The sequence below is a fragment of the Leucoraja erinacea genome, chromosome 16 (genome assembly GCF_028641065.1).
Source record: "Leucoraja erinacea ecotype New England chromosome 16, Leri_hhj_1, whole genome shotgun sequence".
Lineage (NCBI taxonomy): Eukaryota > Metazoa > Chordata > Chondrichthyes > Rajiformes > Rajidae > Leucoraja > Leucoraja erinaceus.
Genome location: NC_073392.1, coordinates 22,521,963 through 22,547,210, shown reverse-complemented (window position 1 = coordinate 22,547,210; position 25,248 = coordinate 22,521,963). Strand labels below are relative to the sequence as shown.

Genomic DNA, 25,248 nt, shown 5'->3' with positions numbered 1-25,248 from the left:
GTTTTAGATTGTTACACCTCATACCTCATAATAGTTTGGCATTCATGTAAAATCTTCTTTGAAATGGTTTCAGACATTTTACTCCTTTAAATTTGCAATATAAATCAGTATGCTTGTATATCTAAATGTGTATGTTTTTTTTTCATTGTTGCAGTCTGCTTGTTACATTTACTAGCTGCAATGAGAAAAATTAGTAAAACCTACTCAGAAAAGGCTCATAGGTTTACCAATTGGTTCCAAGTAACTAAGTCGAAAAGTGCCGATTACGTCAATTACATTGTAAGAAATGTACAAAAATATCTACAGAGCACTTTTCTCTCTTTTGGATATTAAGTTGGCAACTTGTAAATATTTTATCTATTGCCTGTGACTATGATGAGACTTTCAACTCCCAAGGAAACACTACAATTATAAAATTCTGGTAACCACTATGTTCTTTCATGTGGTGTCAGCTACTGCGACAGAGATCAATGGATGTCCATAGATCTTTTGAGATTTTCAGATATTAAAGTTGTTCAAGGAATATGGAGATAGCAATCTAATGCAATAGCAAGGAGAGACATTAGCTTGGATGCTGTAGATTCGGAATGGGTAGAACTGCGAAACAGCCCAGGGCAGAAAACGCTTGTTGGAGTGGTATAAAGACCACCAAACAACAGTAGGGAGGTTGGGCTTATCATCAAGAAGGAAATTAGGGATGCGTGTAGCAAAGGTACAGCGGTTATCATGGGTTACTTTAATCTACAAATAGATTGGGGCAACAAAATTGGTAACAGTGCTGAGGAGGAGGAATCCTGGAATGGATACGGGATGGGTTTTTAACCCAATATGTAGAGAAACCGACCAGGGCAGGTCATCCCAGACTGGGTATTGTGTAATGAGGAAGGATTAATTAGCGATCTTGTTGTGCAAGGCCTCGGGCAACAGTGATATGGTAGAATTCTGCATTAGAAACATAAAAACATAGAAAATAGGTGCAGGAGCAGACCATTCGGCCCTTTGAGCCAGCACTGCCATTCATTATGATCATGGCTGATCGTCCCCTATCTATAACCCGTGCCTCCCTTCTCCCCATATACCTTGACTCCACTAGCCCCTAGAGCTCTATCTAACTCTCTCTTAAATCCATCCAGTGACTTGGCCTCCACTGCCCTCTGTGGCTGGGAATTCCATAAATTCACAACTCTCTGTGTGGAGAGTGACGTGGTTAATTCAAAGACTAGGGTCCTGAACTTGAATAAAGGAAAGTAGTGCTGAGTTAAAAGAATAGACACATTCTCTTGAATGGTGGCACAGGTACAAGAGGCTAAGTGGCCTGCTCCTATTTCTGTTTTGTACTCTATGGGATATAAATCGGAACATTCTTATAGAAAGTATATTTTTATCCCCTATGTATTTCATGTCAACTTCACCATGGTTCTTTAGCTTCATGCAATCCTTTTTTGTTTTCTGATATAAGTACAAAAATGCACTGATGAAAAATCATCAACCTGAGATGTCAACACTTTATCTTCCTCCAAATACGTTTCTTGGCCTGCTATTTCCTGAATTCTATAGGATTTGTAGTATTTTTCTTTTAAATTTACTCTTTTGAAATTTGTCAAACATGTTTACAACCTTACTTTAACAATTGGTTTGTGGCGTAGGTGGTTGATATTGCATGATGCAATGAACATTTAAGAATAGGTGCAGAGAGTCATCCAGAAATGTTGAACAGCTTTATTGCTTTAATCATCTTCCATTTGCAGTTTATCGGGCAAATATCATATTGTATAATTTGCATTGATAAAATGAACATCAAGTTCAAGTTTATTGTGTTAGACAGGGGTTGCTACAAATCCAGTCACAGAGACTTATGGTTTAGCTAATTCCCATCTAAACTTTGATAAATAATAGAAAATCCTAAGAGAGGTTCTTTCACTGTGGTTGAATGTTCTCATTAGTCGTTAAGGGGATGAAATATGCATCAGAAGTGGAAGCAAATAATGAATAGCTTGCTTCAAAGGTATTTAAATATAAACATATAGCAATTACATTCATATACTCTTTGAGGAGGAAATAGTTTCTTTCCTCTAGGGTAAAGAAAGGCTGAAGGGAAAGCCCTCTTGTTAGGTTTATCTTCCAAATCCCATGGTGACTGTTTCGAGGGATAGTTTGGGGTAGTTAGAAAATGAACAATCTACAGAACCGAATTAAAAACAGAAAATGCTAGAAATACTCGGCAGGTTACGCTGGGGCCAGGCAGAGTTGAAACCCAAAAAAACTTAAACATTGAGCCAACAGAGATAGAATTAGACAAGATCAATGAGGGATTTTAATGTTTAGATGTGAAAAAAAAAAGACTTTCACGATGGAGGGACTCGCAATGCCATCTGTGGCCGCTCAAGGATTTCAACAGAGCTCGTAATTTTGTCTCGGGGTTGGTGGACTATCAATTGCCAGAAAATCGTTCAAGCTGTACGTTCATCTTATATTCAACATTCCAAAGTGCAACACATTACAATTGCTCAGATTCCATCTACTATTTCTCCTCCCTCTTCTGTTGAAGATTTGAAAGTGGCTTTTAGCTATGACTAGACGAAGTAGGCCCCTGTCACAAGGAAGGCCTGGTCCCCCAACGCAACCTGTTCCCCAACGCAATATTCCACCACTCACCCATAGCCCCACTTTCCCCAACGCAACCCGTTCCCCAACGTAATATTCCCCTCTCCCACTCCCCTACCCAATCCCTCCCCAACCTGCGCTCCTTTCCCCTACCCTCAACTTCCTTCCCCATATCCCCCCCTGCACCCTCCCTCCCTCTATCCCCCTCTCCCACTCCTCACCTTCCCACTATCCCTCCTGACCTCCCCCACTGCCCTCCTGTCTCCCTATTCCCCACTCCCTACTCTCCTCCCCCCTCCCCTCCCTCTTCCCTCCCCCCACCTCTCTCTTCTCCCTCCCTCTTCTACCGCTCTCCTCCTCCCCTCCCCCAATTCCTCCCTCCATCCCTCTCTACTTTCCCTCCCTCACTCACTGCCCCCTCCCATCCCCCCTATATCCCCCCTCCCCCCTGCTTTCCTCCACTCCCCCTCCGTACCCCTCCTACCTATCCCCCCTCCTCATCCCCCTCCCCAAACAATCTCTCCTCGCCTCCCCCATTGCCCTCTCCCTATATTCCTCACTCCCTATCTCTCCCTCTTCTCCATCTATCCCCCCCCCCTCCCCCCATGCACTCCCTCCCCTCCTCTTCAGCCTCGCACTTCTTTCCACTCAACTCCTCCCCTCCCCCCCAATCCCCTCACTTCTCCCTCCCTCTCCTTTCCCCTACCCTCAGTCACTCCCTCCATAACTCCTTTCCCCTCACTACCTCCCTCTATCCCCCACCTTCCCACTCACCTCCCTCAACCCCCCCCACTATCCCTCCTCACCTTCCCCACTGCCCTTCTCTCCCTGTATATCCCACTCCCTACCTACCTCACTCCCCCCTCTCCCTCTATTTCCCCCTCCCATTCTCCCTACTCTTCTTTCTCCTCTCCTCCTACCCTCCCCAATCCCACCCTCCCCTCAGTCATTTACCCTCCCTCAGTCATTTCCTCCCTCCCTCCATAACTCCTCTCCCCTCCATACCCCCCCTCCTCTCCCTCTATCCCCCCCCCCTCCTCTCTCTCCTCTCCCTCCTCACCTCCCCCACTTCCCCCCCCCTCCCTCCCTACCCCCTCCTCTCCCCCAATTCCTCCACTCTCCCTCCTCACATCCCCAGTATCTCAAGGTTGCTGCTCCTCTAATCTGACATTGCCTTGACCGGAAGCCGCACCGACCGGAGGTTGCGCCGAATGACCAGAAGACGGGCCGATCGGAAGACACGCCGGGCAGAGGCGGGCGCCGCCGGTGAGTGACAGCAGACACGGCAAATCAGTGTGCCGATGGTGCAGGACGGGGCGTCGCAGTCCCGGCCGTGGCGGTGACTGACAGGAGAGGAGACCAATCTGCGTGTCGGTGACTGACAGGAGGGGAGACCAATCTGCGCATGCACGTTTTTTTAATAACTTTTAAAATATAACATTGATCGGAACAAAACTTGTTGTACTTGCAGCACAGGAGAATGGTGAGTAAGGTGGCGAAAAATTGTAGCGCTATCGTATACCGTTTTTGCGCAAATAGAAAAAACACGCAAATCAGAAGCTAACAAGATCAGAGTTTTAGCTAAGATGGGAATAGACAGGTATGGATCACTTTTAGGCAGCAGATTGGATTAGTCTATCTTGGCATTATGTTGGGCATTGAAGCGCCTGTTTCTGTGTTGTACTTTTTATGTTCCATGTACTTTCAAGATAAATAGTAAATGTTGCTAAGCAAAGAGTACTGTAGATTAGTGTGAGATCTTTAGAGATTGAGGCTGGGGAATTAATAATGTGAATAAAGAAACAGCGGATATGTTAAATTGATTTTTATTTGCATTGGCCTTCACCATGGAGGATAAGGTAAATATATCAATGATAACTGATGGGCTAATGTCAAATACCAAGGAAGAGATAATGTGTAGATTTGGTATATTTGGATTTCCAAAATATGTTTGTCATAGTGCCACACACAAGGTGATTCTATAATTTAAAGTTGGTGATATCGAAGTTGCCATAGCAAGGCAGAAACCTGGTCCTCTCTTACACCATCCCTTTAGCCTTGAATATTCTCCTAATCCTATATGAGCATGTGTGGCACCAGAAATAATCCTAAAGTTACAACTTTTGAAGTATTGCTCTTTAAATCTCAACCTTCTGTAGGTCCCCAAATTCATGTCATGGAACTTCATCCTTTTTACCTATGTTGTTTGTACCAATAAGGACCACTATCTCTTGCAGTTTATTTTCTCTGTTTAGAATGCCCTGCAACCATTCTCTCTGATATGCTTGACCTCTGGCACCAGGGAGGCACACATATCCTGGATTCATGTTTACGGCCATAGAAGCTAATAGAAAAAGAACATACTTGCATTTGAAATTGTATGATCTAAAGAAGACATTCAAATTGAATTGTTCACAAAATTAAAACCTATTGTGATTCTGGAACATGGAAGTTAATGAAATGTTTAAAAATCATTGACAATATTTCCTTGAATAATGACTGTCAAAAGTATCAAAAGCTTTATGTTGTCGTTTTGTAAATGAAGATTATATCCTGGAGATTTTTTTATTATGAACTGGACCTGTAATAGCCTAGTGATTGCTTTGTGATGGAAGGGACAGTAATTTTTCTGTCAGTTTGCATGTTGGCTTAGTATTTCAAATGAAAGCAGTTGACTGAAGAACCGTAACACAAAAGATAAGGCTTTGAATACTCGTCTTTCTTCTGAAAGCATTGCTCATGTGTAAGATTGTGAGGAGTAAATAAATTGTCATGCAAATCTGCTATTTCTTAGTTAATTTCCGGTGAGTGATAGAAATATGCCTGGGTACTTTCTTTTCTTCTCACTTGTCCATTACATCTCCCATTCTGTTTACTCACATACTTTGTTTTTCATAGAAACGTAGAAACATAGAAAATAGGTGCTGGAGGAGGCCATTCGGCTCTTCGAGCCAGCACAGCCATTCATTGTGATCATGGCTGACCGTCCCCAATCAATAACCCGTGTCTGCCTTCTCCCCATATCCCTTGATTCCGCTAGCCTCTAGAGCTCTATCTAACTCTCTCTTAAATCTATCCAGTGTTTTGACCTCCACTGCCCTCTGTGGCAGGGAATTCCACAAATTCACAACTCTCTGGGTGAAAACGTTTTTTTCTCACCTCAGTCTTAAATTACCTCCCCTTTATTCTAAGACTGTGGCCCCTGGTTCTGGACTCACCCAACATTGGGTACATTTTTCCTGCATCTAGCTTGTCCAGTCCTTTTATAATTTTATATGTTTATATAAGATCCCCCTCACCCTTCTAAACTCCTGTGCATACAAGCCTAGTCTTTTCAATCTTTCCTCGTATAACAGTCCCGCCATCCCAGCGATCAATCTCGTGAACCTACACTGCATTGCCTCAATCACAAGGATGTTCTTCCTCAAATTAGGAGACCAAAACTGTACACAATACTCCAGATGTGGTCTTACCAGAGCCTTATACAACTGCAGAAGAACTTTTTTACTCCTATACTGAAATCCTTTTGTTATGATGGCCAACATTCCATTAGCTTTCTTCACTGCCTGCTGTACCTGCACGCCAACTTTCAGTGACTGGTGTACAAGGACATCCAGGTCTCGCTGCACCTCCCCCTTACTTAACCTAACCCCATTGAGATAATAATCTGCCCCCTTGTTTTTGCCGCCAAAGTGGATAACCTCACATTTATCTATATTATACTGCATCTGCCCACTCACCCAACCTGTCCAGGTCACCCTCCAACCTTTTAACATCCTCTTCACAGTTCACACTGCCACCCAGCTTTGTGTCATCCGCAAACTTGCTAGTGTTGCTCCTAATTCCCTCTTCCAAATCATTAATATATATGGTCAACAGTTGCGGCCCCAACACCAAGCCTTGCGGCACTCCACTTGCCACTGCCTGCCTTTCTGAAAAGGACCCGTTCACTCCTACTCTTTGCTTCCTGTCGGCCAACCAATTTTCTATCCATGTCAACACCCTACCTCCAATACCATGTACTCTAATTTTAGTCACCAGTCTCCCGTGCGGGACCTTATCAAATGCTTTCTGAAAGTCTAGATACACTACATCCACTGGCACCGCTTCATCCATTTTACTTGTCACATCCTCAAAAAATTCCAGAAGATTAGTCAAGCATGATTTCCCTTTCATAAATCCATGTTGACTTGGACTAATCATTTTACTGCTATCCAAATGCCCCACTATTACCTCTTTAATAATTGACTCCAGCACCTCTCCCACCACCAAAGTCAGGCTAACTGGTCTGTAATTACCCGTTTTCTCTCTTGCACCTTTCTTGAAAAGTGGGATAACATTAGCTACCATCCAATCCACAGGAACTGATCCTGAATCTATTGAACATTGGAAAATGATCACCAGTGCGCCTACTATTTCTAGAGCCACCTCCCTAAGGACCCTGGGATGCAAACCATCAGGCTAAGGGGATTTATCATCCTTCAGTTCCATTAGCCTATCCAATACTATTTCTAGCCTAATGACAATTTCTTTCAGTTCCTCTACCCCCTTAGATCCTCTGTCCTCCAGTACATCTGGGAGATTGTTTGTGTCTTCCTTTGTGAAGACAGATCCGAAGTACATGTTCAACTCTTCTGCCATTTCCTTGTTACCCATGATAGTTTCACCCGTGTCTTCCGTCAAGGGATGCACATGTGGTTTTGCTACTCTTTTTCCCTTAACAAAGCTTTTACTGTCTTTCCGTATAGTCCTGGCCAGCTTCCCCTCGTACCCCATCTTATCAGTCCGCATTGCCCGTTTTGTTTCCTTCTGTTGTCCTATGAAAGATTCCCAATCCTCTGGCTTCTGGCCACTCTTTGCTGTGTTACACATCTTTTCTTTTAGTTTTATTCTATCCCTAAGCCCTCTTGTCAGCCACGGTTGCCTCCTGCTCCTCTTAGAATCTTTCTTCCTTTTTGGAATGAAATGATCCTGCGTCTTCTGGATTCTGCCCAGAAATTCCTGCAATTGCTGTTCCATCGTCATTCCTGCTAGGATCCCTTTCCAGTCTACCTTGGCCAGCTCCTCTCTCATGCCTTCATAGTCCTCTTTGTTCAACTGTATCACTGACACTTCTGATTTAACCTTCTCCTTCTCAAATTGCAGATTAAAACTAATCATATTATGATCACTACCTCTAAGCGGTTCCTTTACCTCGAGTTCTCTTATCAAATCTGGTTAATTGGACAATGCTAAATCCAGAATTGTCTTTTCTCTGGTTGGCTCCATTACAAGCTGCTCTAAGAATCCATCTCGGAGGCACTCTACAACTCTCTTTCTTGGGGTCCTGAACCAACCTGATTTTCCCAGTCTACCTGCATATTGAAATCCCCCATCACCACAGTGGCATTACCTTTGTTACATGCCCCTTTTAACTCCTGCTGCAACTTACACCCTACATCCGGGCTACTATTTGGGGGTCTGTTGATAACACCAATTAGTGTCTTCTTGCCTTTAAAATTCCTCAACTCAATCCACAGTGACTCTACCTTGTCAGTCCCTATGTCTTCCCTCACAAGGGGCTGAATTCCATCCCTCACCAGCAGAGCTACCCACCTCCTCTCCCCACCTGCCTGTCCTTTGTAGGATGTATAACCCTGAATATTAAGTTCCCAGGCCCGATCCTCTTGCAGCCATGTCTCAGTAATCCCCACAATGTCATATCTACCAACCTCTAACTGAGCCTCAAGCTCATTTACTTTGCTTCTTATACTTTTTTTTGTCTTCTTCTAAAACTATACTATCACATTGTCATCCCTTTGTTCTGGAATAAATACTGAGATTTGATGTAAACTAGTGCGTAATCTTGGTGTTCTGTTCAAACAGGATTTGTGCTTCGATCCTCAAGCTTCTCTATGCTAAGCTAAGATGTATCCTATCAGTTCCCATCTCTATTCCAGCTTACTACATGAAACAATCATCCATGATTTTATGAAACTAGAGAACCATGTTTCAAATTTCCCCCTTTGGATATGCCTAACATTTTACAGGTTACAACCTATTAAAAGGAAGAAGAGAGAAAGGAATGAACTACAGCCCTGTTTGCCTAACTTCAGTGGTTGGGAATTACCTTGAATTCATAATGAAATATGTAACAACAAAAGACATTGAAAAGAATAGTAGGATTGCGCAGAATTCACAAGAAGTAAAATTGTGTTTTGCTAATATACTCGAGTTCATTGAGGATGTGGCATAAAAATAGATAAAAAGAGTTGATGGATGTGGTATATTTGGATTTTTAGGAGGCTTTTGAGAAAAGCTCATACAGGAGAATGGTCAACAAAATAAGAGCACCTCGATTCGAAGATAATATACTGACGTAGAAGGAATAAGCCAATCATCTCAGGGTTGCAGTTTATGACTTCTGGGGTATTGCAGGGATCAGTGTCAATGATTTGGCAGAGTAGAACAAATTTGCTGGTAAAACTAAACAAGGTGGGATAGTGAGTATGGAGAAAGACATGGATAGGCTGTAAGAGGATATAGACATTCTGAGTGAATGGGTGAGCACATGGTAGATGGAATATAAAGTGGAACAAATGTGAGATCACTGATGAACAGCACAGAAAAGCAAGGTATTTGTGAAATGGTGAGAGGCTGGGTGGTATCAGTGTTCAAAGGTGCACAGATGTGCCTATACACACATTAGTTTATGCCAAGTGGAGCAGGCAATCAGGAGGGTTTTGGACAAATGGTGAACGGTATGGGATCTTCATGAACTGTCCCAAAAACAACAGTCCTAAATTTAACTCTGCTGCCACAGAGGAGCCTACTCTCTCTCTCTCTTCCTGCCACAGCAGGGAAAGTTAAATGCTTTGATATCAACATTGGCATTTTGATTGAGACATGATGCAGGAGATGGCTGGTTCAAAGAACAAACTGGAGGATACACCTGCTTGAGGGGCACAAAAGACGAGGAATGTTATCTTCATTATGAGAATTTCACCATCAAGCATGAGATTGATATTGGCAATCTCCCTCTGGAATTAGTGAATACTTTGTAATCCTTTTGTATGCTTTAACATGAAACCAACATATTGCAAACATCAGCACATCCTCAGTCTCATTAAAAACAGCCTAGAAGAGATTTGATGAGAATGAAGAGAAGATCCAGGAGGCAATTAACAGCAAATGCAAGGCATTCCCAGATTGAAAACTGCATCATATCTCAATAGAAAATAAACAGCAGCAGCCCTGTAAACTGTAGGACAGATGATGGATTGAAAAATCACAGGAGACCCTGTGAACTGCTGACAGCTACAACATGGATGGGTATAAAATGTTGTCAAAGCAATCTTCGACCAAAATAGCCAAGGCACCACTCCACTGAATAGCAAGATTTGATCTTAACTTAATCAACGACCTAGGGGTGTTCAATACCTGCTGGAAGGGACACTTTGAAGGCACAAGGAACTGCAGATGCTGCAAATTTGAGCAAAACACAAAATGCTGGAGCAACTCAGCGGATCAGGCAGCATCTGTGTTAGGAATGGACAGAAATCAGAATGTACAAAAGGTTTGTACATTCCCTGTCTGACCCACTGAGTTCCTCCAGTACTTCGTGTTTGGAACACCTCGAAGACCTCTTCACTCGTGATTCTATCCTTGATGTAAAAGTCCTTGGCTCCATCTCATAACAATATTTCTGGGACAGTCCTGCTGCCACTCCCAACCAATAAGACATCAAAGTACCATATGCCAACTTAGAAAGCAAGAAACCGCAGAAGCAGATGATATTTCTGCTGGTTCAAAATCAGTGGTGAGAACCATCAGTTATAAATTCAGAATATCATTGTCTACATTTGTAGAGGAGAATGTGTCAGGGGACTTCAGACATTATAACTGTCTTCAAGAAAGGAGAGAATTCCAACTGCATTCATTGTGGAGAGATCTCTCTGCACTCTGCTGCAAAGAAAGGACTCTTCTCAATTCTCTCCTCAGTTGCTCCAGGAATGTTTGGATTCTGTCCATCCAGAGGCACAATGGACATGAGATTCACTTCTTGACAATTTCAAGAAAAAAAGCAGGGAGCAGCACTAATCTTATTGGTTCACTAACGTCTTTAAATCTATAAAGTAGAAGGTACTATAAAGTACTCGTCAAATTGAGCTACAATGCATTTAGTTCATAATCCTGTACGTCATGATTCTTGGTAGTGGGTTCATTGCAGAGTCAATTACAGCAAAAACAGGTGTTAAAATAAGGCTGCATTACTGTCATATTCATATTTAGTTTAGTTTATTGTTATATAGACCCAAGGCGCAATGAAATATCTTGTTCATATGAAGCTCATAGTGCATAGCATACATGATACTGTTAGATACTACAATAAATACAACAATGAGTGTAAAACAACATAATGGTTTAAATATTGTAGTGCAATCCGGAGTGATTCTACTCCTGCACCTAATTTCTATGTTTCTATGTTTCTATGTTTACTGCAAAAAATAAGATGCATATTTTCAATCTTCTTGTTGCAATACTGCATCTCACCTTCAACAAGCTTCTTGCTGGAGTGGAGTAAATCAGTACTAAAGGGAACCTGCCCCAAACCTCCCTAGTAAGACTGTCTCGACTTCAGTGTTGAGCTGGAGTGAAGGCTGAGGGCAAATTGTTATTCATTCACTGAAGCACAAACTTTCTACTTCCCAGGTTGGACAGTCACTCCCTATTTTATCTGTGGTTTCCAGAGTCATCTTATGTACCACAGAACTGGAATGGAAGCAAGTCATCCTCAATCCCAAGGGACTGCTTGAGAAGATTCTATGTAAATCATGTTAACCTACACCTTCCTATTATGAATGAATCTGCTCTGCATTTCAGCAATACTTCTTCACTTCCTTGTCTCCTACCTTAAGCATTCCAAATTGTGTTGTTAAAATGGGAAGTTTTGTGTTCCTCTGAGCACACAAGAACTGATCAAACCTGAAATAATGGGGTAATGATCTTTCTTGTAATTAGCAGCAAAAAATAATCTTCAATTGAGCCAAAGATTGAACATATTTTTACATAGATACTAATACATAAAAGTATGACCAGACAGTTCTAATCAGACCCTGGTAAGGAGCCATTTCTGCAATTTCAACATTGATCTTTCTGTAATATTTTTACCATGAAGAGAAGGGAATCCAATTTTGCCCTCACATCTGTGCCCCACCTGGAACAGCAGACAACAACATACACAGATGTTGCAATATGTCCGTTTTTTCAGGATAGCTTGTATCAGTGGTACTTTGCGCAGCTGATAGAAATGTTATTTTGAAATTTGTGCATTAAAGTACATCAGAAGGCAAATGTTAACCTGAAGTTCTTCCATTATTCCAGGTGCCGGAAGAAAAGCTGAGATATATTGTGGGGAGCATCCTGAGTGAAGGTGACGAGAAGCCATCTGAAGAACTGGTCAAACTTTATGAGCAGTTTGGCTTTAGAATATTTTCTTTCCCAGAAGTCACGCATGTTGTTATGACAACATTTCCTTTCATGACCTTCCTTTCACTGCTCCTAGCAACGTACAGAGTGTACCCAGTCCTAAATAACTACATCAAGGTAGGAACCTTTTAAACAATTCATCATGTTGAGTTGATCAATTCCTGATTTTGGTATCATGATCCATAATTGAAAACCTGTTTCTGACAAGTGTCACATGAACAATTTTAAGCTTTGCAGGTGGCCTGCAGTGGTACTGAAGTCAAGTTTTGAAAATAGGTAATATTGATTCCAGCATCTCAGTCTCATGCGTGTCATAGATTTTGTTCCCTGATTTATTTAACAATGCATTCTGACCCACATGTATGCATGTTTAGATACCGATTTACAAAAAAAATCTCTATAATGAACCTTGAATATGTTGGAGACCTAAGGTCTCCAATTAAATGGATGTTCCTTTAAACATATTGAAAAACTAGAAAGCTCTACTTACTATCTACTATATGGACATTATATATCCCAATATTCTTATTGAACATGTTAAGATAATCTATCATTAATAATCTTGAGTGCTGTCGATGCTACCATTAGTTATCCATAGAATATAGCACTGAGTGTCATTGGTATATCTATTTTACAATGCATTTAAATGTGCCCTATAATTGAAAAGTCTGTGGTGCGATTTTTGCAATTTCTTTGTAGGATTTGAGACATCTGAAGGTGAGAGTTCATATCTGTATTTAAGCACAAATATTCTGTATTTTTCCATTCAATATTTTGGTGCAGAGAACTTTATGTGGTCATGGTCTGCATGCCAGTTGACAAAGCAATGGAATGTCTAGCAGAATCTTATCATACGTACATTGAAATATATCTTCAACTGATATCATTTGGCAAACTTTTCAAATAAACATTTTAATCTAAATTGTATTTATCTTTGTCCTGAAGACTAGATTTAAATGTGTAAATAACAAAAAGCCATTTCCAGGCATGGATCTCATGGAATTCAAAATAAAGTATTATTTGCATATCAGTCTTTGTTGCACCACTGCTATCAAATGGGGATGTGCTGTGGATGGGTTGGAGCATGCAATCATGCAGTAATATTCCAATGCGGTGGCACTATAATGTGGCAGAAGTTCCGACGCAAGAATGATTCTATTTGAGTTTTGAAGGAACCCAGGGGATCAAGCAGCACAGCATCTGTGATTGGAAATGAACAGACGATGTTTTGGGGTGGGGCTCTTTGGTCTGAATTAATCCAGCATCTGATTGCTCAAAACTCCAGCATCTGTAGTATCTTTCACGTGATAGCCTGTTATTGACTGTATTTAATAATGCATTCTGGCCAACATATATGCCTGGTTGGATACTAATTTACAAAAAAGGTCTGTAACATGAACCTTGAATGTGATGGGGAGCTAAGCTCTCCAATTAAATGGATAATTCTTTAAAAATATTAGAAAACTATATGTAACTAGGGGGAACATTATACATTCTATTATCCTTGATTGAACATTTCAAGTAAAATCAAAGTTTTACATCCTCAACAGGGGTTGTGAATGTCATGTTTTTACCCAATATTATGTAGGGTGTTATCCATTTAATTAGACAGGCGGGTGGAAAAGAAAAGTCAGACAAATGTACAAATATATTTCAAACTGTTTATTTTGTTGTGTAGACGTTTACCTTAGGGGAAGGTTTACTGAAGACACTAGGTTTAGGTTTATTATTATCACACGCACCATGGTACAGTGAAAATCTCTGTTTTACATGCTTTCCAATCAGATCAAATAGTACTATACATAACCTAATTCCACTGATTCTTTTCTCATTTCTGAAAAAACAATGAGAGTTGCAGGAAATAAATTTACACATTTTACAGTTCTATGTATATATGAGTTTGTTGTTCTCGTACCTCTCTTACCTCTTTTTTCCCCTAATATTACCAACAGTTGTAACAATTAGTCACCAATTTGCACACCCACTCAATCGTTGTCTTGTTTTGAATGGCAACTATAGGCATGGGTCGTGATTCACTGGTGGTTCTCTTGGTAAGTGAAACGTTTTAAGGATTCATGTCCTTCTCCAGCAACTTGACCATTTAAACTGAACTGAACTCTCACTCTGATATTTGAATGATCATTGCAGAACAATTATCAAAGGTCTTGCTGAAGTCATATAGACTACACCTATGGTCCTCGACAACCATCTTGGTTACTTCTTTACAAAACTCAATAAAATTCACAGAACACAATGTACAAAACCATACTAACTATCCCTAAACAACCCCTGTCTATCCAAATACATGTATATCTTATTCCTTATGGGCTTGTCCCACTTAGGCAACTTTTTAGGCGACTGCAGGAGACTATGCAGTCGCCACATGTTCGCAGGTGGTTGCCGGGGAGTTGCCTTCATGGTCGCGAGGAGTACGCGCATTGTAGGAACTAGTCGTGGCCTCATTATGGGCGCTGTGAATTTTACAACATGTTGAAGAATTAGTGGCGACTGGAATGAAGCCGCCATGGAGAGTAGCGAGAATTCTCATATAGTAGGTGGGTCGCCAGGAGGTCTAAGTAGGACAGCCCCATTAGAATCCTCTCCAGTACCTTTCCTACCAGAGATGTCAATCTTACTGGTGTATATTCCCAGGTTTTATTTACTGCCATTCTTAAATACAGACACAACATTAGCTACTCTCCAGCTTTTCGGCACCTCATCCGTGTTAAATGATGATTTGCATATCTCAGCCAGGATTCCTGCAATTTCTTCTCCTCTCAGCAAAAATCTCTGGTAATGGTATCCAAGCATTGGATATGGTATGGCCAGTTTTCCTTATCATGACCCCTCCATGATCTCGGTCCCAAGCAATCCCCCAGGTTCCCCTGCACTCTTCCCTTGCGGCCGCATGCCAGTCAGCAGCAATATCTCCCTTCACCTTTCCCCCAACTCCTTTCAGGGACCAAGCATCGTTCCAGGTTTCCCTGAGGCACGAGCCAAACTATCGGAACCTGAAATACCCACCGACACTTCCCAACATCTCCTAACTATCCTCAACCCATGTCATCCAATAACTTGGCCTATCGCCACAGCTCTCCTGCCAAGGAATCCCTCCCCTACCAAGCACCTCCGTCACGCCGTAACGCTCCGCGATCCTCGTCCAGGTCCATCCCCCTCACCCTGGAGTCCAACGCTCGGTCCATCCACCACCAAATGAGGGTCGCACAGCCCTCCGGTCTTCCTCGACCAAGAAGCCCCATACTGACCTCTCCCCGCCTAGCGGGAACTGGTCCCGACCTCTCACTACTGCAACTTTGACTCCATCCACTTCAACCCAAATAAGAGTGAGGCGTAGTTGGGCACACGCATGGCACCGATATGCCCTGCCTACCCTTATCATGATGATGTTTCCAGATTAGCAGTCAAATCTCTGGAGAAATAACAAGGTAGGTTGGACAAATTAGGAACAACATTTCATCATAACTTGTGGGTTAGCTTGCTGGTAGGGAGCACTGAATTTTTTTTATTAACTACAGAAAACAAAATTCGAAAACAAACCTCATACTTCATTTAAATCCAGGGGCAGCAAAAGTAATTGAAATATTCAGTGACAGATGGTTGGGAAAGCCAGTTTCTGATCTCTGGAGTAGGTGCTATGCTATAAGTTTGTCTAATTAACAGTTTCAGCTGGGGAGCCTGCGGATAGATTGTCTGTTATATTTTTGTCTTCCAACTGGCTTTCATTACTGTGACACACTTACAAAAATGTGTTTAATTATCAGGATTTGTGGTAGGTATATGAGCCAGTTCCAAAAATCACACACCGTGACGTATATTCTTATAAGAGGCTTACAAGGTTTTGTATGGCGTTTGAGATTATATTTGTAAATAAGGTTGCTAGTTTCCATTCTACGATTGTGCCCCGTGTTCCTAGAATTAAAATGTGACGCTTTAATGTGCAACTCTCGTCTCCCGAGTGCCTTTACTGGATTATTTTTTGTTTTGTGCTTGATTGTAAGTTATTTGCTTATTTGTTCCTTACAGTTAGCTCCAGTTCTTGTGAAATCAGGGATTATCAACACATAAATTATTGGATAATAATGATTGCCCATTCTTAATTTCCATGAGTATGTGGTAACTTGCCACCTGTTCCAGTCCACGTATTGATAATGCTCCCACAGTACATTTAGCCAGGGAGTTTCTGCAATTTGACCTTACACCAGTGAAAAATGAATGAAATACTTCCAGTCAGTACTGGATTGTGGGAGACTGGTACAGCCCTGTGATTCCAGCTGGCAGCAGATCAGATTCCATGAGGAAGAGTGACTAGCACCCTCATCTGTAAACTAGGGATAGGGAAAAATAAACAGACATTGGCAACCTCTCTCACTGCTCAATGTGGATTTAAAGTTTCTATCCAAGGGAGAGTCAAGTCTGCACAGGTTGTCAGTTCTGAGGCTAATGATTTATCTGGATCCGACTGTGCCATTCCCAGAAGGAAGATCTCTGACAGCTGTACAGTACTCAAGGATAGAATAGCTGTGTGAAGGACAGGGACATGGATGTTTGGCTCAGGATGTTATATTGCATGTGTGCATGTCTATATGAAGGTATCTACAATCTACAATTGGATAGAATTGCTCTGCACACGTATCACTATATTTATTGGAAGTAAAAAAAGCCACAAAGTGCTGGAGTAACTCAATGGGTCAGGCAGAATCTCTCGAGAACAGAGGATTGGTCACTTTTTTGGGTTGGGATCCTTCTTCAGACTGATTATAGTAGGGGGGAGAAAGCTGGAAGGGAGGTGGGGGTGGGATTAAGCTTGGCAAGTGAAAAGTGGTTACAGATGTGGGGAGTTTGATTGACAGATGGGAGGACACAGGCCAGAGATGGGAAAAAGACAAAAGACTATGAGATAAGGAGTGAGGAGGTGTAAAATGTGATACAAAGAGATAATGGTATAAGAGGATAGGGGAAAGGAAAAGGTCAGTTGTTGGATGGTTACCTAAAATTGGAGAATTCAATGTTCATACCATTGCCTTGTAAGGTACCCACTCGGAATATGTGGTGTTGTTCCTCCGGTTTGCTTTGTGACCTCGCTCTGACAGTGGAAGAGGCCAACCACAGAAAGGTCGGTATAGGAATGTGAAGGGGAGTTAAAATGGGTAGCAATGGGAGATCGAGCAGACCTTGGCAGACCGAGTGCAAGTGTTGGGAGAAATGGTCGTCTAGTCTTTGCATGGTTCCTCCAATGTAAGGAAGGCCACATCGGAATCACCTAATGCAATGGATAAGGTTAGAGGATGTGCATGTGAGCCTCTGTCTCTCACCAGGAAGTTCTGTTGGGGTCTCTGGATGGATGTGAGGTAGGAGTTATAGGGACAGGTGTTACATCTCCTGGGGGGGTGGATAGTTTGGTTGGGAAGGGATGTGAACCAAGGCATTGTACAGTCGCTGCAGAAAGCAATAAGGAGTGGGGATGGGAAACGTGACTGATAATGTGATCACATTGAAGATGGTGGAAATGTCGGTGAAATGTTGAAGGTGGCGGAAATGCCGAAGACTGTTGAAGGTGACAGAAATGTCAGAGAAACATTGAAAGTGATTGAAAATGAGTTGTAGTTGTTTTTGATTGAAGTGATATAATTATATCTGAGAGATGGGTGAGATATAAGATGATGAGCTCTCAATTACATTAGACTCTTTTGAGTTCATTTTCATCGCCCTAAGATTAGAGATTAATTTTAGAGAATTATATTGCAGATGCAGGATATTTATAAAATCTGTTTTAATTTATGTTTCATATAAGGTGGCGAGGGTGATTGAGTATATTGGTCATGATGTTTAAGAAGGAACTGCAGATGCTGGAAAATCGAAGGTACACAAAAATGCTGAAGAAACTCAGCGGGTGCATGATTGGTCATGATATTCTTTTTTGCTTGGATACACAAGATCGTGCAGATGTTGGAATCTGGAACAACAAACAATCAACTAGAGGAACTCGGTGGTTGAGCAACATTTGTGGGAAAAGGAATGGTGAATATATTGAGTCAAAACCTTGTATCAGGATTGAGATTTTAGAGGGAAGATAATCAGTATAAAGAGATGAGGATGTGGTGAGACAGAAGTGATCTTGTATAGCATGTTAGAGGGATTAGCTCGATGAACCAGCAGATCTTTTGCTCTCTGCTATGTTCATATGATTGCAATTCAATTCAATTTAAACCAATTTGGTGGAACAGGAATAATAGGCAGAATTTGATTATTAAAAATATATATTGGGAGAAGTAATGGGTAATAATGTTGACTGGTGTTTGTTCTCTGTCGTCTTCCTCATTTACCTCATAACAAACTACTTTTCTTTTCTTCTATTCTTGTATGCAATTCACCTACTGCACCCTACACCCCCTAAACTCACCAAGGCCCCCATTTCTTCACTCCTTTTGGATTTACTGAGGTCCTGTTTTTAAGGTCTTATTTCCAATGCTTCCTTTAAACCACGGCGCCCAGTTCCCCATATTCCCTTTAAACATACAAAGCATTATTTCCCCTGCGCCCTTTAAACTGACAAGATTCACTGAAAAAATGTATTATATTATCGTGTAACATCTAAACAAATAATCTATTAAAGAATTTTCTGAGGAACACAGTGGGTCGTGCAGCATCTGTGTCTGCTCAAGACCCCAAATCCACAAGAAGGCCCCCAACCTAACACTTTAACAAGTCCATTCTCCTGCACAAATGCTGCTCGACCCAGAGTTCCTCCAGCTGATATTTTGTTGCTTAAGATTCTAGCATCTGTAGGCTCTTGTGTGTCTATTAAAAGTGCGTTGCGGCGTTAGTCTTTAAAAGAGCGGGGTAGGGGAGAAAATTGGGGGAGAAGGGGAGAGAAGGAGTGGAGACACTTTTAAGAAGCCAGCCAACTTTTAATAAGCCAGAGATACACAGCTGTGAAGTTTGGTGGGCATTTAACATTACCAGTCGGTTTTCCTTGGTTCTGAATGTTCGTGCTTACGTTTTTTTTCCCCCAATGAGCCAATGAAAATGCCCGGTCTGCAAAGGAGATTAACTAAAACTACCTATTACCTTGACTACCTACAACTACATGGCAACTCCACTACCACGGCACGTACGACTACATGATTATCGATTTTCTCCATGGCGACCAAATTGTTTTAATTTTGCCATGATCACATTGAATGGCGGTGTTGGCTCGAAGGGCAAAATGGCCTACTCCTGCACCTATTGTCTATTGTATATTGTCTATTATCTATACATAAATAAAACTCTTACGGTTTGCGGGGTTTTTCTCTTTGCGCTAAAATGGTATGCGATAGCGCTACGCTTTTATGCCAGGTTACTCGCCGTGCTCTTGTGCTGCGAGTGCAGCAAATCTCGTTCCGATCGGTGGTATATTGTAAAAGTTATCGAGGTTTACAAATCTTTAAAATGCACATGCGCAGATTCCTTCAGTCAGCGCCACACAGATTGGTCTCTTCTCCTGTCAGTCAAAGGCACAGCCGGGATGGTGACGCCCGTTCCTGCCCACCGGCGGCGGCCTGTCCCGCCTTACTCACAGACTCCTCTCTCCCCTTCTCACAGTAACTTGTCTATTGTCGCGGTGGGGGAGGGTTCAGTTTAAGCCCAGTGGAGGCCCTGGTCCCGTCTCACTCTCCCTCACCCCTCTCACCCGCCCGCCCTCTGTGGCAATGGCAGTCCCGTCTACTAATCCCCCCCGGTCCGTCTCCTCCGCCGTTGCGGTAACTCATCCTCATGGCCTTCTCTGAGGAGGTCTTCTCCACCAGCTCATCGAAACTCGTGGTGTCCTCCGTGACGAATACCGACTCCACCCCCTCCCCCCCACCACCCCCGCGGCCCGGTGGCAGCAGTGGGCGGGCAGGGCTAGGACGTGCCGAGCAGCAGCAGTGGGTGGTCCGAAAGGACGGGGACGGGTCAAGCAGCGACTGAGCCGAGGTGGGCAGAGGGAGCGAGGGAGAGTCGGGTTGCAGGGTGACCGAGCAGTTTGTGCGGAGTTTGAGTAACTCACACACACACACACAATGCAAACTGGTCCAATCGTCAAGTCAATGTGATCTAAACCACAGCTAACAATGAATGTGGAGGAAGGAACTGCAGACGCTGCTTTTTATGGAGGGAGGGAGGGAGTGACTGAGGGTAGGGGAAATGAGGGAGAGGTGAGGGAGGGATTGGGGGAGGGGAGGAGGAGAGGGGAAAAAGAAGAGGGAGGGTGAAGAGGAGGGGGAGGGAATGTGGGGGGATGATGGGAAATGAGCCGTGCCTGCGCAGTTGGGGGCTATGCGTGAGTGGTGCAATATTGTGTTGGGGAACGGATTGCATTGGGGGACCAAGCCGCCCATGTAACAGGGGCCCAACGGGTCCCACTTAGTCTAGTAATGCTTTAAAAAAATAACATACATATATATATATATAATTATGTGTATATATATATACATATAAGTTAAATTATACTTAGAAATGTTAGGGCAGAGTAATAGAGTTTGGCTTCTGTAAATTACCTGTAGTGTGTTGGATAGAACTAGTGTACCCGGGACACCCGGGTTTGTCCTGACTTTGGGTGCTGTCTGTACAGAGTTTGTACATTTTCTCTGTGACAGCGTAGGTTTTTTCCGGTGCTCCGGTTTCCTCCCATACTCCAATGACATAGAGGTTTGTAAGATAATTGGCTTCTGCAAATTGTAAATTTTTCCTAGTATGTAGGATAGTGCTAGTGTATGGGGTGATTGCTGGTCAGCGCAGACTCGGTAGGCCGAAGGGCCTGTTTTCATGCTGTAAAGTCTAAAGTCAAAAGAAAATAAGGCAGATAACGGAATTTGTCTATATTTTTGAGCATTTACACCTTGAAGTGTAGTGTTATGAAATATAGCAAAACCTTGTGCGCTTATCTGATGTAGCTGCCTGGAGCATCGCGCATTATTCAGTTTGTGTGGGTGGACCTCTTGAGGCATCTCTCCTTTGCTGATTTTATTAGTGAAATCTTGACTGTTTCCAGATGGTAACAAAACTCAAAGTTGAATGTTTGGATGCCGAGAAAGTGAGAGAGAAAGAGAGAGAGAGAGAGAGAGAGAGATAATTAGAAGAAGGGTCGCGATTCGAAACGTCACCCATTCCTTCTCTGCAGAGATGCTGCCTGTCCCGCTGAGTTACTCCAGCTTTTTGTGTCTATCTTTGAGATAATTAGAAGGTACGTTATAGAAACAATAATAAGCCAGAACCTGTTTTCATCCTATTTCTATTGTATCCATACTATTATCTCAGAGTCCACCAGCTCTATTGCGAGCTGTAGATAACAATTAAAAATATTAGGACACACCTGTGTAAGTGCAGGCCATTATGGTGTAGAATGACAGCTGCATGATCTTTACACAGACAGCAGTCACTTGACATAATGGTTTCTGAAAACTATATCCAACATATTTAAGCAAGCAACAAAAACAGAAATGCTGGGAGAACTCAGCCAATCAAGTAACATCCATGGAAAGAGAAACCAGTGAATGTTTGGCATCATTGACCCTTCCTTAAAACTAGGTGACGAATGTAGGGGCTACAGTTTTCAATACAGAACTGGGTCGAGGAGTGAGGTATAAGATAATACGCCATCTGGAGATAGGTTAAAACAGTTTAGCTGATAAAGAGCACGAGTACCTACTGTTTGCGAGGCATTTAAAGGATATGGGATGAGAAAGGGATCTGGGCACAATCACTACACAGGATGAGAGAGCAGTTTGCCTGAAGTTGTAGAATTCAGGATTCATTCCGGATTGCAAGTACCCAGGCCGCAGAGAAACAGGCCAAAAGGGGAGTGGGATTGAGAATTAAAGGAAGCTCGGGTTCTCTCCTGCAGACTGAATGTAGGTGTGTCACAAAGCAATCAACCAATCTGTGCTTGGTTTCTCCAGTGTGGAGGAGAACATGTTGTGAATACTCATAGTATACAAACTTAAAGCACATAGTATACAAACTTAAAGCACATGGCATTGGGGGTTCAGTATTGATGTGGATAGAGAACTGGCTGGCAAACAGGAAGCAAAGAGTAGGAGTAAACGGGTCCTTTTCACAATGGCAGGCAGTGACTAGTGGGGTACCGCAAGGCTCAGTACTGGGACCCCAGCTATTTACAATATATGTTAATGATCTGGATGAGGGAATTGAAGCCAATATCTCCAAGTTTGCGGATGACACTAAGCTGGGGGGCAGTGTTAGGTGTGAGGAGGATGCTAGGAGACTGCAAGGTGACTTGGATAGGCTGGGTGAGTGGGCAAATGTTTGGCAGATGCAGTTTAATGTGGATAAATGTGAGGTTATCCATTTTGGTGGCAAAAACGGGAAAGCAGATTATTATCTAAACGGTGGCCGATTGGGAAAGGGGGAGATGCAGCGAGACCTGGGTGTCATGGTACATCAGTCATTGAAGGTAGGCATGCAGGTGCAGCAGGCAGTAAAGAAAGCGAATGGTATGTTGGCTTTCATAGCAAGAGGATTTGAGTATAGGAGCAGGGAGGTTCTACTGCAGTTGTACAGGGTCTTGGTGAGACCGCACCTGGAGTATTGTGTGCAGTTTTGGTCTCCAAATCTGAGGAAGGACATTATTGCCACAGAGGGAGTGCAGAGACTGTTCACCAGACTGATTCCTGGGATGTCAGGACTGTCCTATGAAGAAAGACTGGATAGATTTGGTTTATACTCTCTAGAATTTATGAGATTGAGAGGGGATCTTATAGAAACTTACAAAATTCTTAAAGGGTTGGACAGGCTAGATGCAGGAAGATTGTTCCCGATGTCGGGGAAGTCCAGGACAAGGGGTCACAGCTTAAGGATAAGGGGGAAATCCTTTAAAACCGAGATGATGAGAACTTTTTTCACACAGAGAGTGGTGAATCTCTGGAACTCTCTGCCACAGAGGGTAGTTGAGGCCAGTTCATTGGCTATATTTAAGAGGGAGTTAGATGTGGCCCTTGTGGCCAAGGGGATCAGAGGGTATGGAGAGAAGGCAGGTACGGGATACTGAGTTGGATGATCAGCCATGATCATATTAAATGGCGGTGCAGGCTCGAAGGGCCGAATGGCCTACTCCTGCACCTAATTTCTATGTTTCTATGTTTCATTGCAGTACACTAAATTGGAACAAATGCAAGTGTACTGCTGCCTCACCTGGCAAGTGTTGCATTATCTGTGGCTGCATGAGAAGGTACCATAGGGTGTGGGTGGCAGGAGAGAATGGAAGCACATATTAGATTGTCACAAATCGAGTGGTCCTTCCTGAAATGCAGGAAGTGGAGGAGACGGGAAAATGTGTCTGATGCTGAGATCATGTTGCAAATGTTGGAAATGTGAATGCTCATGAATGCAATCTTTGTTCTGTCCTGGGGGGAGGAGGGGGGGGGGGGGGGGGGAGGAGGTAGGAGCAGATGTGTGAGAAATACACGAAATGCTCTTCAAATCTCCTTCCACTATGTTTGAGGGGAAGCCACATTTTGGGAAGAAGGAGGATAATTTAGAGGCACCAGAGTTGAAGGCTGATTCATTGGAATGGAGATAAAAGAAACTGGGAAAAAGTAATGGCCTCCTGTTAAAAGGCAGGGTGTGAGGATGTATTGTCAAGAAAGCTGTGGAAGTTGTTTGTGAAAGATGTTAATAACTAGCCTATCTCCAAACTTGGAAACAGAGAGATCAAGTGGGAATAGAAATTTAGAGACATACAACATAAACGTGAGAGAAGGGTAGATAATAGCAGCAAAGGTGATGACAATTTAAAGTTCCTTATGGGTAGGGATGTGACACCAATGTAATCATCAATCCATTGGAGAAAGAGTTGGTATATTGGTCCCGAATAAGCCTGAAACCAGGACTGTTCCATGCATCCAACAAAAAGACAGGGCCTGTGTAAGTTCCCACATCTATACCTTTAATCTTGAGAAAATATAACCATATAACCATATAACAATTACAGCACGGAAACAGGCCATCTCGGCCCTACAAGTCCATGCCGAACAATTTTTTTTCCCCCTTAGTCCCACCTGCCTGCACTCATACCATAACCCTCCATTCCCTTCTCATCCATATGCCTATCCAATTTATTTTTAAATTATACCAATGAACCTGCCTCCACCACTTCCACTGGGAGCTCATTCCACACCGCCACCACTCTCTGCGTAAAGAAGTTCCCCCTCATATTACCCCTAAACTTCTGTCCCTTAATTCTGAAGTCATGTCCTCTTGTTTGAATCTTCCCTATTCTCAAAGGGAAAAGCTTGTCCACATCAACTCTGTCTATCCCTCTCATCATTTTAAAGACCTCTATCAGGTCCCCCCTTAACCTTCTGCGCTCCAGAGAATAAAGACCTAACTTATTCAACCTATCTCTGTAACTTAGTTGTTGAAACCCAGGCAACATTCTAGTAAATCTCCTCTGTACTCTCTCTATTTTGTTGACATCCTTCCTATAATTGGGCGACCAAAATTGTACACCATACTCCAGATTTGGTCTCACCAATGCCTTGTACAATTTTAACATTACATCCCAGCTTCTATACTCAATGCTCTGATTTATAAAGGCTAGCATACCAAAAGCTTTCTTTACCACTCTATCTATATGAGATTCCACCTTCAAGGAACTATGCACGGTTATACCCAGATCCCTCTGTTCAACTGTATTCTTCAATTCCCTACCATTTACCATGTACGTCCTTTTTTGATTTGTCCTGCCAAAGTGTAGCACCTCACATTTATCAGCATTAAACTCCATCTGCCATCTTTCAGCCCATTTTTCCAAATGGCCTAAATCACTCTGTAGACTTTGGAAATCCTCTTCATTATCCACAACACCCCCTAACTTGGTATCTTGGTATCATCTGCATACTTACTAATCCAATTTACCACACCTTCATTCAAAATGAGTGGATTGAAAGGAGAAATTATTAAGTGTAAAGACATGCCAATTACATGGATATATTGGTAGATAGGAACTTGGTGGGCTTATGTTCGAAGAATAAATAAAGGGCCCCCGATGTCTAAAGGGAGTAAACACCCATGGTGAAGATGAGCCACTCGGGACAAGGAAGTTTGCGGTTATTAAAATGGCAGAAAGCATCAAAAGTGTAAGTGAAAAAGAACTGAACCATAAGGACAGGATTG

The 25,248-nt window shown here is 42.6% G+C and overlaps 1 protein-coding gene across 1 annotated transcript in view; it reads left to right on the top strand.

Annotated features, from left to right (window-relative positions):
* LOC129704603 (testis-expressed protein 264 homolog) overlaps window positions 1–25,248 on the top strand; it is a 209,912-nt gene that overhangs the window by 19,565 nt on the left and 165,099 nt on the right. Inside the window, exon 2 of the mRNA XM_055647833.1 lies at window positions 11,968–12,189. Coding sequence (XP_055503808.1) covers window positions 11,968–12,189 — 222 coding nt within the window. The remainder of the gene's footprint in view (window positions 1–11,967; window positions 12,190–25,248) is intronic.